Source organism: Bufo bufo, chromosome 3 (assembly GCF_905171765.1).
Source record: "Bufo bufo chromosome 3, aBufBuf1.1, whole genome shotgun sequence".
Lineage (NCBI taxonomy): Eukaryota > Metazoa > Chordata > Amphibia > Anura > Bufonidae > Bufo > Bufo bufo.
This window is the reverse complement of record NC_053391.1, coordinates 89,788,533-89,809,373: the sequence shown is the minus strand read 5'-3', so window position 1 is coordinate 89,809,373 and position 20,841 is coordinate 89,788,533. Positions and strand designations below refer to the sequence as shown.

The following is a 20,841-nucleotide window of genomic DNA, read 5'->3' as shown; positions in this document are numbered from 1 at the left end:
CACCTGATTTGGATGTAAATACCCTCAAATAAAGCTGACAGTCTGCAGTTAAAGCACAGCTTGTTCATTTCATTTCAAATCCATTGTGGTGGTGTATAGAGCCAAAAATGTTAAAATTGTGTCGATGTCCCAATATTTATGGACCTGACTGTATATACTATATAATAAGAAACATAAATACAATGAGAGGTGAACAGTACATACTGCCATGACATTTTCTCTACATACCTTGCAAATATTCTTCAGTAAATCTCTTCCGTGTCTCATGTATCAACTTCTCCTTCTCCTGTTAAAGACAAAAAAAGCATAAAGCGTCAAAGAATAAAACTAATACAGTGAGGAAATAACCAAAGCAAAGCAGCTATGAGTCCTATATTATGTTGTACAGGGAGATACTGTATAGAAAGCATTCCATAAACTGCACAACTGAAAGAAGTCTTCTCTGGGGTGACGTCAGTAGACTTCTATACCACATAGCTTTCAACAATGGGAAAGTGGGGCAGGCATGCTGTAGGCGTCCTGTGGTTTACACTGCTGTAAAACCGTTCACAGTAAGATCAGCGGTGTGAAAATAATGAATCTATCCCACCCTGCAGCCACAGTGGCCAAGATCAGCTCTTTTGAGAATATATGCTATACCATAATTCAGGGCGATTGCTGATTGGTGGAGAGGCGCCACGTGGTGCCCAGTTAATAATAGTGTGAATACGGCATGAGCTCTGATGCTTTGTAAACTACAGAGCCGCTAATGGAGTTCTGGATTTCCTGAAGACATCTCAGGAGGTTCTCCTGGCCTCCTTATAGCAAAAGAATAACTATATGGAGAAGTATTGTCGTTCTTCTCAATATAAAGGAGTACTATACAGCATCCAGCAAGGGGGATGTTATGTATCCAGAGCATGGGGCACTTCATGACCTACTCAGACTTTAGGCGAGGAGAACAATGAAGGTTCAAGGCAGATGATGAATGGTAGGAGAGGACGTTACGCTCTTTAGGTCAAACCTTTTACCCTCAGCAGCTGCTTGCATCTCCTGATTGCTGATGTATATGAACAGACAAGAAAAACAGGCAAAAAATGATGTATCTGCCAAATGTGCCAAGGTTTAAAACGAGTCCCTAGAAATCTCTGCTTTTCGGATTTGACCATGTAAACAATACTCAAGAAATGTTATTCTTGTGGGATTTTGCTTGCATTATATTAAAAGATCCAAATCTATCTTAGGTTAGTCTTGTAAAGCTGTCTCACGTACAGAAGGCTGCAAGGCTGACCCCCAATAATATAATGATAACTCGCTGAAGTCACTGATGGCTGTAGGATACTTTAGGCTTCCTCCCAAGAGCACCACTGATTGGAGATAGATATATATATATATATATATATATATATATATATATATATATATATATATATATATATATACTAGGGTTGTTGCGGGTATCGAAATTTCGATACCCAATCGATACTTTTGTCCCGGTATCGATACGATACCGGGATTTCCGTTTTTTCGATACTGGGCTGCGCTTCTGCGCAGTCTAGTATCTCTGAACATAAGCGCGCTGCTATCGGCGCGCTCATGTTCTCTCTCAGCAGCACGGGGAGAAGGAAGCTGTCCTCCCTCCCCCTGTGCTGCTGCCGCTGCCACCAATGAGAAGAGAGGGGCGGAGGAGGGGCGGCAATGAGAAGAGAGGGGTGGAGGAGGGGCGGCAATGAGAAGAGAGGGGGCGGAGGAGGGGCGGCAATGAGAAGAGAGGGGCGGAGGAGGGGCGGCAATGAGAAGAGAGGGGGTGGAGGAGGGGCGGCAATGAGAAGAGAGGGGGTGGAGGAGGGGCGGCAATGAGAAGAGAGGGGCGGGCGCACTGCGCCCCCAATGATAGGATTACTATCGGAGCGATGGGAGGAGACATCAGCTTCACTAGTGGGCGTTCCTTTTCCCTGCGCTGCGATTGGACAGCGCTACAGCCAGGGAGAAGGAACGCCCACTAGTGAAGCTGATGTCTCCTCCCATCGCTCCGATAGTAATCAGCAGCATGTGGAGCAGGAGAGGAGACAGTAATGGGGCACTGCGGGCGAACGGAGCGGCGCCCAGGACTAATGGTGAGTGCTGAGACATCGCTGGGCGCCGCTCTGTGTGGCCTAATAGTGAAAGTCTGGACTCATATACAGTAGTCAGTCTTTAACACATACAGGAGGCGGGTGCCGGCAGCAGAATCGCATTGCCGGCACCCTGCCCCTGACAGGGAGCTGCGATCAGCGGCAGTTAACTGCCGCTGATCTGCTAGTACCCGCCTCCTGTATAAAGGGGTAAAATCATTGGTGGTGCAGTGTGCCCCCCCCCTCAATCCCCCCATCCCATTAAAATCATTGGTGGCACAGTGCGCCGGCCCCTCTCAACCCTCCAGTATTAAAATCATTGGTGGCAGTGGCCACAGGGACCTCTCCACTCCCCCTCATTGGTGGTGCAGTGGCAGCTTCTGATCGGAGCCCCAGCTGTGTAAGCCTGGGGCTCCGATCGGTTACCATGGCAGCCAGGACTGGTTGCCATGGTAACATCCCTGATGCTGTGTGCACAAAGCACAGAGCAGCAGGGACAGTGTGGAGTCCTATTCACCCTGATAGAGATCTATCAGGGTGAATAGGAAAAGGGATGAAAGATCCCAGGTTCTAGCCCCTAAGGGGGGAAATAGTTATTAAATAAAAAGTGAAAAAAAAAAAAAAACACTAAAATATGAAGTATAAATCACCCCCCTTTTCCCAATTTCACATATAAAATATATAAATAAACATATTACATCGCCACGTCAGAAAAGTCCAAACTATTAAAATATAAAAAAAAAATCTAGGTGGTGAATGCCGGAACAGAAAAAATAAAATAAAAACTGCGCGATTCGCCATTTTTAAAAATGAGGAATGCACGTGGCTTTTTTTGTTTATTTTTTTCGCGTGGTATCGAATGGTATCGAGTATCGCAATACTTTTTCATGGTATCGAAACCGAATCAAAAATTTGGTATCGCAACAACTCTAGACACACACACACACACACACAGGTTAATGGATAAGTGTCCGATTGGGGTCTGACCACTGGGACCATTGCTGATTACGAGAAGAGAAGCTCGTGTCCCCCCTACTTGAAAGGTGCAATGGTCAAGCATGCGCGCTTCTACTCCACGGGGCTTGTGGAGATAGCTGTGTGCTTGTACTTGGCCATTTCCGACAGCCCTATAGAGTGGAATGCACGGTGTCTGCTGCTCCATTCAAATTTGGAGCATAGGCCCCCGTTCTCTTGATCGGCATGAGTCCCAGTGGTGAACAGAAACTTTTCTTCTATCCTGTGGATGGGGGATAGGTTGTCATGATGGGACAACGCCTTTTGTTTTCCGAGATGACCATACTGAGAACCTATCCTTAGGATAAGCCACCAGTGGGGAGTCTGCCTCTTCTCCGATCAGCTGTGTGAAGGGGGCATGGCCCTTGTGCAAACACTGCAGCCTCTTCAACGTATCCCTGCATGCTGTACATATGGCAGCAGCGGTGGAGAGTGCAAGTGAACAGGATGAAGCTGCAATACCCTAAACTGCTGCTATGAAGAAGACGGCATGAAGGTAGATGGGTGGAGGACCCCTTCGCACAGCTGATCGGTGGGGTGCGGAGGGTAGGACCACCAACAATCCGATATGGACGACCTACCATGTGGATTCTGATCACAGACTGGTCCAGGAATAGATCAGGGATGACGGCTATGACCACATGCATGCAGCATCATCTTTACATTCTCAGGTGCACTGGAGAAATAGATCCACCATTTATAAAGTCAGGTTTTGCATTTTCAGTCAGCTTTCTATTACATTCTTCAGAATCAGTAACATCAGGAAACAAAGACGAATATCCATTCTCTCTTGATGGTAAGCGCTTGTTCACATCTGCCTTGAGCTGTCCTTACTTCTCATCCATCAGCAGAACAGAAAAAAAAAATATTTTGAAAATAAGTGTCCCTTTTATGACCCATTTGTTTGAGTAGGTGCTTTAGGTAGGGTATCAGTTATACTCCGTCTACTCTGTCAAGTATCTGCTACTTGTGGTGGAAGAAACATATAATCAGGGCTGTATGCTGATCAGCGATCCTTACTACCATCGTTCATCCCCTACAGTCTCCTGGTTTGTTGGCAGCACATCCCTGTCTACACCGTGCAATGAGCTTCTGATGAACGAGGATTTTATGTGCTGTATAAAACATGTGATCGCTCGACAAAGATGCCATTACATGAGGCAATTATCAGGAGCGAAGAGTTGTAAGAACATTTGTTCCTGATAATTGCCCTGATCCTCGGTCCATATAAAAGGACCCCATGGGACTGTTCACATGTTGGGTTTTACTGTGCCAAAATGTCATCGACAACCCATCAGTGGCCGCATCCTTTCTGCCCCCCATTCATTTCAATGGGAGTCAATGCTTAGGATCGCGGAGCAGCAGCTTGAAGCCACGACGAGGACAGACATGTCCCGCAACGATGTGACCACAGCTAGAAGCCACAGCTCTGCCTCCCATTGATACGTATGGGAGGCATAAAGGACGTGGACGCCGGTGGATCTTTGGCAGAATTTCGGCCCAGTAAAACCCACAGTGTGAACATTCCCTGTGAATTCCGCTGTAAAAGCCGTGGTGTGAACAGTCCCTAGGGCTACCCTAGGGCACCAAATACCGCATGTGTTACTTGCAGTTTTTGGTTCAAATTTAAAGCATTTATGCTGCAGATCTCACTCTTGCATTGAAAAGAACCACAGAAAGAATTTACATGCAGCGGATTTTAAAATCCCCACAGCAGGTCACTCTCCGCACAAAGGAAAGTGTACATAAGATTGGTCTAATCTCATTCATTTTGTCGGTACTGTATTATGCTGCGGTTTATCTGCACAAGAATCGTGCTGAAAAACCGGCATGTAATCTGCAACATGTGCAGGTAGCTTAACCATCTGTCCGGGTTCAGAGCTGAAGCCGGACATATCCTTATTTTCACCCTGATGTTAGCGACTCCTTTGCCCTGCGCGATTCAGGCATTTAATGGAGTCCCATAAGGACTGCTAGGCGGAGGCTTCCGTCCAGCAGTGTATTCTGTGACATCACCAGCTCTGATGGGCGGGCTTCAGCGTTGCCCTAGCCATTTTACAGGCCGCCCATCAGAGCCTAAAGCCCGCCCATCAGGGCCGATGACATCACCGAATACACTGCTGGGCGGAAGCCTCCTCCTAGCAGTGTGTTATGGTAAATAAAAAAGCCCTTGGCCTGCACAATCCAGCGCAGGGCAAGGGAGAGCATCGGAGCATGAAATCAGTCAGGGGGCTGCCTGGGTTGAAAATATTGGCATGTCCGGGGTCAGCTCTGAACCCCGACAACCCCTTTAAGGCCCCCTGCACATGTTGCGGGATATGCATGTTTTTTCTGCGTGGATTTCAGAGTGGAAAAACCGCAGTGTATTACAATACCAGCAAAGTGTACAAGATAACACAAATCTCATGTGCACTTTGCTTATTTTCTCCATCCGCAGCATGGCAATTATGTTTGCGCTTTTAGCTGCAGATTTCACCCTTTTCAATGGAAGGGTGAGCCCTGCTGTTAAACCGCATCAAATCCACATTTAAAAATTGGGGATTTTAGTGCAGAAAGACACGGAAATTTGTGCGGCCCTTATAGGTGTTCACCCGCAGCCCTGCACAGGTGGCCTTAGGAAGACCACCCATCTCATGCTGATAGAAAAGAAAACATGGATGGTCTCCTTATCCCCACATGTGCAATGTTAGCATAGTCCGGGGTGAATACATTGCCCCATGTGCGGTATATCTACTGATCATGTAACCTCTAATAAAAAAAATCAATGAACCCTCTGAAACTGGCAAAAGACGACGGGCAAAGCTTAATTCCCATGGCGACGAGATTAGCAGAAAAATCGCAGGCGCAATGGTGTGGTTTTATCAGACAATAACGAGGTCATTTACATTTAGATTCACATCAACTGGTCCATGGCCGGTTATAGACCCATTTCTTGGCTCTCGATGTGCGAGATAAATAATGGAACGTGTTCTCTATACAGGCAGGAGTACATACCATCCACTGGGATCACTGGTGCAGCGTCACAGGGTTCTTAAAGGGGCAGTTCCTGGTGATATGTTCCATTTCTCTGTTAGTTCATGCAAAACTGGACAAGTTTCCAATATAAATTAGTGTCTAAATATTGCTGCTCCATATTATAGCGGCTTTACATGATGAGCGCGATATTTGTATAAAATCATACACTAGGTCACTAATCGTGACAGAGAGCCAGCCCGTGTCCACCATTAGTTAGAGCACTTCTTACTTGCCTATATTGAGGTTTGGGGATTTTCGGTTGCCCTACAGTCACCATAGGGAGTGCAGCCATATTGGTTGTCACTACCTGTTACCGATATGGCTGCACTTCCTGTTGTCCCTTTTGCAAAAGTGACCGCCTTAACAAAATGCGCTCAATATTCCTGCACCCATGTGAGCATGTCTTCTTCAGCTTTCCCTAGGCCACGTGACATCACGTTCATTGGTCACGTGGACTAGACGCAGCTCAGACCCTTAGAAGTGAATGGAGCCGAGCTGCGATACCAAGCACAGCCGCTATACAATGTCCGGCGCTGTGCTTGTTGTGCAGGGAGTATAATTCCATCACATTATACACTGCTCATATCCAGGTGTTACGACCACCCTGCAATCCAGCAGTGGTGGCCATTAGGGGTGAGCGAATCGCGATTCGGATCTTGGATCTGAAGCGCGATTCGCTCACCCCTAGTGGTCGTGCTTGCACACTATAAGAGAGCTCCAGTCTCTCTGGTGGCTGGGATTGTGGGAGCTCACATAGGCTGGTACTTAGTCTGCAAGCACGGCCACCGCTGCTGGATTGCAGGGGGGTTGTAACCATGGAAACGAGTAGTGTATGATGTGATGGGAAAATGAATCCAGCCAGCAAAGGAAGCAATATGGATAATAACAATACATTAGTAAGTGCCTTGTATTAAAGGGGTTGTGTCATCTCAGACAATGGGGGCATAACGCTAGTCTCAGAGGTGTCCCACCTTTCTCGTAAACGGAGCCTTGAAAGTCAGGGAGGGCATGCAGTGCATGCGCAGCTTGGCTTCCCTCCATTCATTTCTAAGGGGCCGCGGAAAATAGCAGACCTCTGGTGCGGTGTGCTCCCATTTATTTCTAAGGGGACGGATAGGTCAACAGTATTAAAGTCTCGGAAAACCCCTTTAAAAGAATAAACTACAAGTTTTACTGGACCTTTTCTCATAAAACTATACACTCACCTAAAGAATTATTAGGAACACCTGTTCTATTTCTCATTAATGCAATTATCTAGTCAACCAATCACATGGCAGTTGCTTCAATGCATTTAGGGGTGTGGTCCTGGTCAAGACAATCTCCTGAACTCCAAACTGAATGTCAGAATGGGAAAGAAAGGTGATTTAAGCAATTTTGAGCGTGGCATGGTTGTTGGTGCCAGACGGGCCGGTCTGAGTATTTCACAATCTGCTCAGTTACTGGGATTTTCACGCACAACCATTTCTAGGGTTTACAAAGAATGGTGTGAAAAGGGAAAAACATCCAGTATGCGGCAGTCCTGTGGGCAAAAATGCCTTGTGGATGCTAGAGGTCAGAGGAGAATGGGCCGACTGATTCAAGCTGATAGAAGAGCAACGTTGACTGAAATAACCACCCGTTACAACCAAGGTATGCAGCAAAGCATTTGTGAAGCCACAACACGCACAACCTTGAGGCGGATGGGCTACAACAGCAGAAGACCCCACCGGGTACCACTCATCTCCACTACTAATAGGAAAGCCGGAATTAGACTTACCGGTAATTCATTTTCCACGAATCCACCATGACGGCCCAGAGAGATTGACCCCTGACCTCTGTAGGGGCAGGAACAGAGATAGGTTTAAAAGGACCCCTCCCACCACCATTCACCAGTGAGTTCCAGATTATAGTGCTACAACCACCGGTTACGAGTGAAACAACTCCCAAGTGTTTTTTTTTTTTTTTTTTTTTTTTCCTTGGTATTAACTCATACCAAGTCATTGGGGGAAAAAAATTTCCTTTTTATTTATATATATATATATATATATATATATATATATATATATATATATAGCGGGATATCATGCCGTCATGGTGGATTCGTGGAAAATGAATTACCGGTAAGTCTAATTCCGGCTTTCCACTTCACCACCATGACGGCCCAGAGAGACATAACAGATTATATACGTCTTAGGGTGGGGCAACGGCCTGTAGGACCTTGCGACCAAATGCGAGGTCGGAAGACCTGGATAAGTCAAGCCTATAATGTTTAATGAAGGTGTTTACATTAGACCAAGTTGCAGCCCGGCATATTTGATCTAGGGAAGCGCCTGCCCTTTCAGCGAAAGAGGCAGATATAGCTCTTGTGGAGTGAGCCCGGATGACTTCTGGACAATTGATGCCCTCGATCTTGTAACAGTCTGTAATAGTCTGTTTTACCCATCGGGCAATGGTAGATCTGGAAGCTGCCTTCCCCTTATTTTTACCACAGAAGAGCACTAGTAAGTTGTCCACCTTCCTCAGGTCTCTAGTGACCTCTAGGTATTTTAGTACTGTTTGTTTGACGTCCAGGGTATGGAAACGTTCCTCTCCAGGATTTTTAGGATTCACACAAAAGGAGGGAAGAATGATCTCCTGGTTTCTATGGAAGTCTGTTACTACCTTTGGTAAAAATGTCGGGTCTAACCTCAAGGTAATACGATCCTCCTGTATTGTGAGATATGGTTGTCTTATTGACAATGCCTGGATCTCACTCAGTCTTTTTGCCGATGTTATGGCTATAAGAAAAGCCACCTTCTGAGAAAGATTCTTCAAGGAACATGCGTCCACGGGTTCGTAGGGTGGACCTGTGAGTCCTCCCAGGTAGGCACCTTTGATCTGAGAGATGGTCTTAGTCTGGCTGCGGACCTCAGGAATCTTTGGATCCATCTATGGCTGGCTAATTCGGAATCGAAATAGGCACTAAGCGCTGAGACCTGGACTCTCAGGGTGGAAGGACTTAACCCTAACTCTAGTCCCTATTGAAGGAAATCCAGAATTTTCTGTATATTTGGTCTGGTTTGGTCTGGGGCCTCGTCGCCTGACCAGGTGCAGAATCTTTTCCAGATCTTAAAATAAATGGCGTTAGTCACCTTTTTTCTACTGGCCTTCAAGGTAGATATAACACCCTCAGAGAGACCTCTCTGTCTCAGGAGGTTGGACTCAGGATCCAGGCCGAGAGTTTGAAGATTTCCGGATGAGGATGGAGAACCGGCCCCTGGATCAGGATATCCTTTCTCGCTGGGAGAATAAATGCTTCCTGTGGGGAGAGCTTGGTTAGAATAGAGAACCAGCTTCTCTTGGGCCAGTACGGGGTGACCAGGATAACTCTGGCTCTGTCCCTGATGATTTTTTGTAGAACCCTTGGGATTAATGGGAACGGGGGGAAGGCATATGCAAGGTCCCAGTCCCAGTGCAGGGAGAAGGCGTCGATCGCTAGGGGCCTGTCCCTTGGGTTTAGGGAGCAAAAGGTTGATACCTTTGTGTTTATCCTTGTAGCGAAGAGATCTACCACTGGAAGGCCCCATCTTTGGACAATCAGATTGAAGATCTCGATGTTTAAGGACCATTCTCCCTGGTCTATGGTAGTCCTGCTGAGGAAGTCCGCCGCACAGTTTAGGCTTCCTTTTAAATGAACTGCCGATATTGATCTTACATTTTTCTCCCCCCAGAGGAAGATTTTTCTGGACAGACCTTCCAGTTTTTGAGACCGTGTGCCCCCCTGATGCTTGAGGTAGGACACGGTCGTTACATTGTCTGAATAGACCTTTATATGTTGGTTCCTTAGTTTTGGAGCGGCTGCTCGTATTGTTTCCCGAACTGCCCTGAGCTCCCTGTAGTTGGAGGACTGAGCTGCAATTTTCAGAGGCCAGTCTCCCTGGTAGAGATCGGAGTAGATTTTTGCGCCCCACCCTTTTAGGCTGGCGTCGGTCTGAATATGTACTGCCGGGGTCTTGAACCAGACCATGCCTTTTTTTAAATTTTTTGTTTGAAGCCACCACCGGACTGAAGATTTTATGTGGCCCGGGATCAGGGTCTTCCTGTCTAAAGAGGTCAGATTTTTGTCCCATTTTCTTAGAAGCCAGGACTGAAGGGCTCTGTAATGGGCCTGGCACCACGGGACTGCTACGATGCAGGCTGTCATCTGACCTAAAAGGCTCATCGTTTCTCTGAACGAGAAGGAGCGACGTCTCAGGAAGGCCCTGATTGATGACTGTAGGTTCTGGATTCTTTCTGCTGGAAGGAAGGTAGTTTGTTTTTCCGAATCCAGCAAAACCCCCAGGAACTTTACCCTGGTATTCGGAACAAGGGATGACTTTTTTAGGTTTATAACCCAACCTAGATATGTCAGAAGGGAACAGAAGGTTTCTCGATCTGCTATAGATTGATCCACCGTGTTTGAAATTAGTAGAAAGTCGTCTAGATAAGGGACGACCGTCACCCCCTGAGGTCTCAGGGAGGCGACCATCTCTACCACCAGCTTCGTGAAAATCCTTGGGGCTGAGGCCAGCCCGAAGGGGAGAGCCACGAACTGGAAGTGGTGAACAGACCCTCTGTGATCCCTTACTGCAAAACGCAGGAACTTCTGAGACTGGGAGTGAATGGGAACATGATAGTATGCGTCCTTCAGGTCGATTGTACAGAGGGACGCGTCTCTTTGAATTAAGGGGATGGTAGAATTTAAAGATTCCATCTTGAACCTTTTGTAGATCACAAATTTGTTTAGCCTCTTGAGGTTTATGATCATGCGGAAGGAGCCCCCCGGTTTTTTTTACCAAGAAAAGGCTGGAGTAGAACCCCCGCCCCCGTTGTGGCACGGGAACCGGAATTACTACTCCCAGGTCCAGGAGATTCTGGACCTCCTTCCAGATCTGGCTGTGCTGAAAAGGAGAAGGGTGGTGAGAAATCAGAAATACATCTGGAGGGGGGGAAGATAACTCTATCCTGTATCCCGACTTGACAAGATCTTGCGCCCAGAGGCTCGGAGAAGTCTGCTGCCACTGAGCAAAATGTTGGGATAGTCTTCCCCCTATCCTGGCGTCACTGTTTCTCGCCACCCTTGTTTTGGGGATTAAGAAGGTACCCTCTACCCCTCCCCCCTTTTGGGTAACTCCAACGTCCGTTTTTTCCTTTACCACGAAAGGAACTATTCTGGGTATATTGACCACGAATGGAGGGTTTCTTTTTAGGGGTCCTATCCTCAGGGAACCCCTTCTTTTTATCAGTAGCCTTCTCGAGGATCGTGTCTAATACGGGACCAAACACGTATTCCCCCGAGAAGGCTATAGAACACAACTTCATCTTGGAAGAGATGTCTCCCGACCAAGATTTCATCCAAAGTGCCCTCCGGGCCGCATTGGACAAGGCTGCATCCTTGGCTGAAAATCTAATTGTCTCTGCGGAGGCGTCCGCTAAGAAACCCATGGCAGATTTTAGCAAGGGAATAGAATCTAGTATCTGTTCCCTGGGAGTTTTACTGCTTAGATGACCTTCTAACTCATTCAGCCACAGGTACATAGACCTGGCGACTGAAGTAGCGGCTATGTTTGTCTTGACACTAAACATAGCTGCCTCCCAGGACCTTTTTAATAAGCTGTCCGCCTTCCTTTCCATAGTGTCCATTAACTGACAGGAGTCTTCAAATGGAAGTGAGGTTTTCTTATTGACTTTCGCCACCTGGACGTCAATTCTAGGGACCTCGTCAAAAAATTTTGAGTCTGACGGGTCAAATGCAAGGCGGTTTCTGAATTCCTTGGAAATTCCTAGCTTCTTTTCAGGATGGGCCCATTCATCCATCACCATCTCCTTAATGTTTCCGTTTATGGGGAATACCCTGGAGCGTTTGACCCTCAATCCCCCAAACATCTCTTCCTGAACTGTGTGGGGTTGCTGAATGTCCTCCACCCCCATGGTATCCCTGACAGCCTTTAAAAGGTCACTCATTTCACTGGGAGTGAAGAAAAATTTCCTAGAGTCCTCTACGATCTCGCCTTCAGATAGGGGGTCGTCGTCCTCTTTTCTAGAGGATGAGGCATCCTCTTCTAAATCCTCGGAGTCAGAGGGAATGTCCGCCCCCCTGGGTCTTTTAGGTGGGCGAATCCCCCTAGTATCCTCACGGAGGGAGGCCAGTGAGGACCTAACCTCCTCCTGAATCATGGATCTAAACTCCTGCATAATTGAGGGCTGTTCGTCTCTCACTATTTTAGAAATGCAATGCTTGCAAAGCTTTTTAGTATAGTCCTCAGGAAGCCTGACGGAGCACTGGATGCATTTGGCGGTCCTTTTTCCTTTTTTTAAAGTAAGTTTGGCCTAAAGTGAGAGAGGCAGCCCATTAAATTTATGTCAGTCTAGTATAGGAGCATAATTAGATGCAGTATACCAGCAGACACACCAGGGGGAGGGGAACAGCGGTTAACTCTAAGCACACATCCCCCCCCCCCCTGCCACCTGTGAAGCTGCCGATTTGCCCAGGTGGGCTACTCACGCAGGGGCGCTCGGGAGCGGTCTGCTCCTGCTGCTGCTGTGGCTCCTTCTCCTGGTCCGACATGTTCCGGTCAGAGCACGATTGCAGAGAGCGCAATGGGAAGGTGCTTGTTAGCATTTTTTATAGGAGCTCCGTCTACTTCCGGGTTCCGTCCGGCGGCCCGGAAGGGACGTCAGACGCGCGCGACAGCGCAGAGCGTCTTTCCGGTCGGCTACCTCCCAGGAGGCAGGCGACTCAGCGGCAGCTCAGGGCAGGCTTCCCACAACAGGGAGCGTGACCCTGGCGTCTCCCTGTCAGCTTAAGAACAAAGTCCGCCGGAGAGCAGGGGACGCATCTCTGGGTGAAAGGACCCGCAAGGGAGGCAAGAAACACCACCGATGCGGTCACCCAGGTACTTTAAAATAATAAAACGAGGTCCACTTCACCTCCCTGAAAGCCAGAGAGGACTTTTCTCTGTCCTGGCCGCTATAGGGGCAGGAACACACTGGTGAATGGTGGTGGGAGGGGTCCTTTTAAACCTCTCTCTGTTCCTGCCCCTACAGAGGTCAGGGGTCAATCTCTCTGGGCCGTCATGGTGGTGAAGTGGAAAAAGAGGCTACAATTTGCACGAGTTCACCAAAATTGGACTGTTGAAGACTGGAAAAATGTTGCCTGGTCTGATGAGTCTCGATTTCTGTTGAGACATTCAAATGGTAGAGTCCGAATTTGGCGTAAACAGAATGAGAACATGTATCCATCCTCTGATGGCTACTTCCAGCAGGATAATGCACCATGTCACAAAGCTCAAATCATTTCAAAATGGTTTCTTGAACATGACAATGAGTTCACTGTACTAAAATGGCCCCCACAGTCACCAGATCTCAACCCAATAGAGCATCTTTGGGATGTGGTGGAACGGGAGCTTCGTGCCCTGGATGTGCATCCCTCAAATCTCCATCAACTGCAAGATGCTATCCTATCAATATGGGCCAACATTTCTAAAGAATGCTATCAGCACCTGGTTGAATCGATGCCACGTAGAATTAAGGCAGTTCTGAAGGCAAAAGGGGGTCCAACACCGTATTAGTATGGTGTTCCTAATAATTCTTTAGGTGAGTGTATATCAGTCTGCTCAGCTCCTCCTGCTCTATAACATGCTGCCTGCAGCTCAGACACCATGTTCAACGTGACAGGTTCCCTTTAAAAATCATCAGTCTACAAGAAGATGCAGAGTAGCCCAGCAGCCCATGCCGGCAGTTCAACAGGGGCCCGCTGTCACAATGGGCCCAGTTAGATCGTCAGAGCATATAGGAAAAGACAGAAAAACGGAGACAGTCAGTATGATACCAAGTACTCAGATCACTTGGAGATGTCAGTCTCCGGCACATCCTAGTGCATAACCACGGCCAGAGGAACAAGTGTTACAGCCGAAACTACGATAAGCAAAGGCCGAGTCATGAGACAGCTTATAAAGTACTGGACGTCTGCCAAGACACGACTGTAATCACCACGAGGAGTTATATACTAGAAGATTTTATGATATCACATTAATAAAACTCACAAAATGATACTGAAGACAATATAACTGTAAGACACGCTCAGTCCCATTGTAAACGCTCTGTATTTCGTCAACCAGTAAAAAAAAAAAAAAAAAATAATAATAATAATAATAATAATAGTTGCCATAAGTTACTGCATCCCAACCAAGAAGCTTCCCTCCTAGAGAATCACTTGAGACTCTAACTTTAGTAAAAGAAGGAGGGAGACATTTATCAAAACTGTCTAATGGTTCCACAATCCGCAAGACACGGAGCATATCCCACAAAAACACTATGAAGCGCTTCCGTGGGATTTCGCCTTGTGCCTCTGCACCGCAAAAAAACATGTTCTATTTTTTTGCAATGTGGAGGCGCGGACTAAAATCCCACGGAAGCGCTCCGTGCCACTCTGTATCTTGTGGACTGCAGACCCATTTGCCGGCCGCGATACGGGCACGGGCCACACAAGTTTGTGAGCGTGAGCTCTAACTTTCAGCTGTGCACGGACGACACAGAGCAAAAAAAACGGACACCGAGACCAAAAAAAAGAATTCTTCACGGATGAATCACTGACCATCTTATCACTGATATGGACATGTGAATAAGGCCGTAATGATGCCGCATTAGTGCTACCACCTGGCACTGCCAGCCATGGACACAGCGGTAGGACACACCATCGTTTGCTGACACCGATCAGTCCAACTATTTTTTTTCCTTTTACAAGCAGATGAAAGTGAAAAGGAGAAAAACTCTCCCTACCAATCCCCAGCCGCTTGTATTCTGATGATCATTCCTCACCCTCAGCCGATCTCCGTTTTTTGATGTGACCGCTGCTGCCAATTACTGCAGACATGTTACCACTACAGCCAGTGATGTGACTATGTACCACGCCATCTCTGGAGCCCAGTAACCAGAGACTGTTGGGGAACACAGGAGTGTAATACGCTTTATTAGGTTTTACAGTTACCAGCTGTCAAACATTTTTCTGGAAACCCCTTTCAGGGCACCGCCAGACAGCACGCCCAGACTCCAGAAAGGACCTGACCTCCTTCAGGCCGAGTACTGTGTGGTTACAATGAACTACTGTATTTGTCGCCCTATAGGGCACTTTTTTTTCTCCCCAAAGTGCATTTTATGTGGCGAATATTATGGAAGCGCTCATTAGTACCGGAGGACTGGGAAGTGGTGAATGCGCCGCTCCCTGGGCTCTGTACTCGCCGCTCCCTGGGCTCTGTACTCGCCGCTCCCTGGGCTCTGTACTCGCCGCTCCCTGGGCTCTGTACTCGCCGCTCCCTGGGCTCTGTACTCGCCGCTCCCTGGGCTCTGTACTCGCCGCTCCCTGGGCTCTGTACTCGCCGCTCCCTGGGCTCTGTACTCGCCGCTCCCTGGGCTCTGTACTCGCCGCTCCCTGGGCTCTGTACTCGCCGCTCCCTGGGCTCTGTACTCGCCGCTCCCTGGGCTCTGTACTCGCCGCTCCCTGGTGCTCGGTCGCTCGCCGCTCCCTGGTGCTCGGTCGCTCGCTCTGCTGCGCACAGCAAAAGAGACAGCTGCAAGTAGATTTATTTATTTTTTTCTGACCTGAGGTCTGAATAGGGGTCTCATTAAGATGGGAAGGTGCGTCTTATACAGCGAAAAAAAAGGTAATTAGAACTAAATCATTGATTCCATGTTCACTATTAATGTCGTTGTCCAAGTGTTTAATACTGATCTTCAAGATAAGTCATCAGTATGTGATCTGTGGGGGACCTCCACCAACCAGCTGTTTCAGGAGGCCAAGGTACCGCATGGTCCACTGGATAGCGGGTCTACATTGTTCTGCAGCCCTGTGGCCTAGGCCATGTGACCGATGAATGCGACCTCACTGGCCAAGGAAGAGGTTGCATGGTCTCTTTAAACAGCTGATCGGCAGGGGCGCAGCGAGACAGAACTACACTGGTCAGATACTGATGTCATCAATATTATACTATTGGAAAACCCCTTTAATAAACTAATGAAAATAAAGGTCAAGTCCAGGGAAGTGAAACTGAATACATATAAAGTTCATCCTACAATAAATAAACACTACGGGAAATGAATATGCTAAAAAAAAAAAAAAAAAAAAAAAAAAAAGGAAAGATGGGCACAGGAAACTGTAAACCCAAAAGACAAGCTGCTACACGTGTCAAAGCAAAGCAGCAAACAACCCGAGAGAAAAATGGCACAAAGAAGTTGTGCACACCCGTAACAATCAGAAAATATTAAATACAAATAAGGCTACTTTCACACCTGCGTTCGGGGCTCCGCTTGTGAATTCCGTTTGAAGGCTCTCACAAGCGGCCCCGAACGCATCCGTACTGCCCCAATGCATTCTGAGTGGACACGGATCCGCTCAGAATGCATCAGTCTGGCGGCGCTCAGCCTCCGCTCCACTCAGCAGGCGGACACCTGAACGCAGCTTGCAGCGTTCGGGTGTCCGCCTGGCCGTGCGGAGGCAAGCGGATCCGTCCAGACTTACAATGTAAGTCAATGGGGACGGATCCGTTTGAAGTTGACACAATATGGCTCAATTTTCAAACAGGTCCGTCCCCCATTGACTTTCAATGTAAAGTCTGGACGGATCCGTTCAGGCTACTTTCACACTTAAAATTTTTTCTAAGCTATAATGCAGACGGATCCGTTCTGAACGGATCCAAACGTCTGCATTATAGGAGCGGATCCGTCTGAGCAGACATTAGACGGACCCGCTCCGAACGGCAGTGTGAAAGTAGCCTAAATCGTATTACAGAATCCATGCCATAAATTCCAAAATTCATACCAAAGAAAGACAGATCTCTTTGGCATGAGAATTCATACCAATAATGAGCAAATAACGATATGTCCAATATACAGTGCACATGCTACGTATTAAAAAAATAAATAAAATAAAAGACAGTACAGAAAATAAAAAAATATTAATCCATTTTATAGGAAGCGAGTCCTACAGCGCGGTACTGCACATCGTGTTCAGACGTCTGACGTATACTGCAGTGACTCAGGACAGGGTCGAACTATGGATCTACCTAGTTTGTCCAGGTCACTGCCTTTATTATGGCGGAATCATATTTTAATTCTGCTCGGCTGCATAGGATCAGCACAGCCTAACCTTCACAGTTACAAAACTGAGAAGGGTCTACCAAGACTGAGAACTTCAGTCATTAAAGAACATCTGTCGGCATGATCAACCCTATGAAACCAGGCAGACTGCGTGGTAGGACTGATCTTACGGATTAAAATGATTTATTATACTAATTAGCTAGTTGGAGCACTGAGGGCAGGCCAGAAGCCTTGGAGCACCAGTTTGTGAACACCCTATGCAGCCTTAGCCACTCCCACCTTCCCATGGATTGACAGAACTGGTTTCTCAGTGAAGAAGGGAGCTGCTAAGGCTGCAGGAATGTTCACAAACTGGTGCCCCCAAGCGCTCTGGCCGGCCCCTCGGTGCTCCAACTAGCTAATTATTATATATATAAAAAATGTAGTTTTCTCAGGAACGGTGAATCCTACAGACATAAACAAGGTATTACAGCAGGATCAACCCTACCACATAGTATGCCTGGTTTCATCGGATTGATAATGCGAACAGATACTCTTTAAATTAAAAAGCAGGACCAGGATAGCAGGTCGGTATCAGCAACAACTGGCAAGCACACATAAATTGGGCAAAAAATCCTAAAAGGTCCAAAAGAGGATATACACTTATTACAAAATTACAAATAATATCCAAATAAAATAGAGGCAAGATGAAAATTGACCCCACAATGAGAAACACGCCTGGCCTATTACAAACACCCTCCCCCCCAATATAGATATGGCACAAATCAATGCAGACTTTATAATTCTCAAAACACTTGTCCCTAATATGACAAATATATTGAACACAGACATTCCACTAATGTGGCCTACAGAGGAAATGAGACACAAATCACACAAGAAGTAAAATAATCTAAATAGCAGAAGGCCTCCTGCACACAACCGTTCCCCCCCCCCCCCCCCCCCGTTTACTGGCCGTTTTTTGCGTTCCATATACGGAACCATTCATTTCAATGGTTCCGCAAAAAAAACGGAATGTACTCCATATGCATTCAGTTTCCGTATTTCTGTTCCGTTTAAAGATAGAACATGTCCCATTATTGCCCGCAAATCACGTTCCGTGGCTCCATTCAAGTCAATGGGTCCGCAAAAAAAAACAGAACACATACGGAAATGCATCCGTATGTCTTCCGTTTCGTTTTTTGCGGAACCATCTATTGAAAATGTTATGCCCAGCCCAATTTTATCTATGTAATTACTGTATATGCCATACAGAAAAACGGAACGGAAACACAACGGAAACAAAAAAGTGAACGGATCCGTGAAAAACAGACCGCAAAACACTGTAAAAGCCATACGGTCGTGTGCAGGAGGCCAAAAGGAAATGAGGCTGATGAGTAAAGGGAGTTTCCCGGGATTACTATGGTTTTTAACCCCTTCTACCCTCTTGCCAGTTTTCGCCCTCCTGCCCAGACCATTTTTTGCAAATCTGACATGCGTCACTTTATGTGGTAATAACTTTGGAACACTTATTTATCCAAGCCATTCTGAGGCTGTTTTCTCATGACACATTGTACTTCATGATAGTCATAAATTTGTGTCAATATATTTCATCTTTATTTATGAAAAAATCCCAAATTTACCAAAAATTTTGAAAAATTCACAACTTTCAAAATTCCAATTTTTCTGTTTTTAAAACAGAAAGTGATGCCTCATAAAATATTTATTACCTAACATTCCCCATTTCTCTACTTTATGTTGGCATCATTTTGTAAATGTCATTTTATTTTTTTAGGACGTTAGAAGGCTTAGAATTTTAGAAGCAAATCTTAAATTTTTTTTAAAAAAAATTCAAAAACCCACCTTTTTAAGGACCAGTTCAGGTCTGAAGTCACTTTGTGGGGCTTAGGCATAGTGGAATAGTGGAATCCCCCCATAAATCACCCCACTGCAAAAACTACACCCATCAAGTTACTCAAAACTGATTTTACAAACTTTGTTAACCCTATAGGTGTTCCACAAGAATTAAAGGAAAATGGAGATGAAATTTCTAAATTTTACTTTTTTGCAAGGTTTTCCATTTTAATCAATTTTTCTTTTCAGGGAGTCTGTCACCTCCATATGGCCGTATACAGTGCTTACGTGGCTCTGTAGCACACCTATGCAGGATTGTAACGGTACCTTTGTTCTTTTCTTTAGACTTGCACCAGCAGGAAAAAGGAAGTTTAATTCATATGCAAATGAAAAGGCAAAGCAGGAGGCTGGGGAGGAGTAAAGTGAACAGAAGGCAGAGCAGCCTGGGCACCTACACACTGAACGCCGCCCCTGGGCACTTGCGAGTGCTCATTTGCATATGAATTAAACTTCCTTTTTCCTGCTGGTGCAAGTCTAAAGAAAAGAACAAAGGTACCATTACAATCCTGTATAGGTGTGCTACAGAGCCACGTAAGCACTGTATATGGCCATATGGAGGTGACAGACTCCCTTTAACACATCAAGGGTTAACAGCCAAAACAAAACTCAATATTTATTACCCCGATTCTGCGGTTTACAGAAACACCCCATATATGGTCGTAAACTGCTGTACGGGCACAAGGCAGGGCGCAGAAGAAAAGGAACGCCATATGGTTTTTGGAAGGCAGATTTTGCTGGACTGGTTTTTAGATGCCATGTCCCATTTGAAGCCCCCCAGATGCACCCTTACAGTAGAAACTCCCAAAAATTTACCCCATTTTGGAAACTAGGGAATAAGGTGCCAGTTTAAGGCTACTTTCACACCTGCGTTAGGTGCGGATCCGTCTGGTATCTGCACAGACGGATCCGCACCTATAATGCAAACGCTTAGATCCGTTCAGAACGCATCCGTTTGCATTACCATGAACAAAAAATAAATTATATTTTTTTTTGTTTATGATAATGCAAACGGATCCGTTTTGACTTTACATTGAAAGTCAATGGGAGACGGATTCGTTTGAAAATTGAGCCATATTGTGTCAACTTCAAACGGATCCGTCCCCATTGACTTACATTGTAAGTCTGGACGGATCCGTTTGCCTCTGCACGGCCAGGCGGACACCCGAACGCTGCAAGCTGCGTTCAGGTGTCCGTCTGCTGAGCGGAGCGGAGGACAAACGGTGCCAAACTGATATATTACGTTTTTTGTGAGGCAAGGTAACAAAAAATTTCTGTTTTTGTATGGTTTTTATTTTTTACAACATTCATCTGACAAGTTAGATCATCTGCTATTTTTATAGAGCAGGTTGTTACGAATGCAATGATATCAAATGTCTACTTTCTTAGTTTGTTTCAGTTTTACATAATAAAGCATTGCTGAAAAAAAAATATTATATTTTTGTGTCTCCATTTTCTGAACGCCTTATTTTTTTATGTTTCTGATAGTCTTTGTGCAGGGGATCATTTTTTGCAGGAAGAGTTGACATTTCTATTGGTACTATTTTTGGGTACATATGATTTTTTGATCATATATTATTACACTTTTTGGGGCAAGGTGACCAAAAAAGCTGGTTGTTTTGGCACAGTTTTTTTCATTTTTACAGCGTTTACCTGATCATATGATCGTTACGGACGTGGCAATACCTAATGTATACTTTTTCTTATTTATTTAAGTTTTACACAATAATAGCATTTTTTA

At 46.1% G+C, this 20,841-nt stretch overlaps 1 protein-coding gene across 1 annotated transcript in view; it reads right to left on the bottom strand.

Moving 5' to 3' along the window:
- The window catches only part of MOSPD2 (motile sperm domain containing 2), a 113,257-nt gene that overhangs the window by 85,115 nt on the left and 7,301 nt on the right, over positions 1-20,841 (bottom strand). Inside the window, exon 2 of the mRNA XM_040423307.1 lies at positions 229-286. Coding sequence (XP_040279241.1) covers positions 229-286 — 58 coding nt within the window. The remainder of the gene's footprint in view (positions 1-228; positions 287-20,841) is intronic.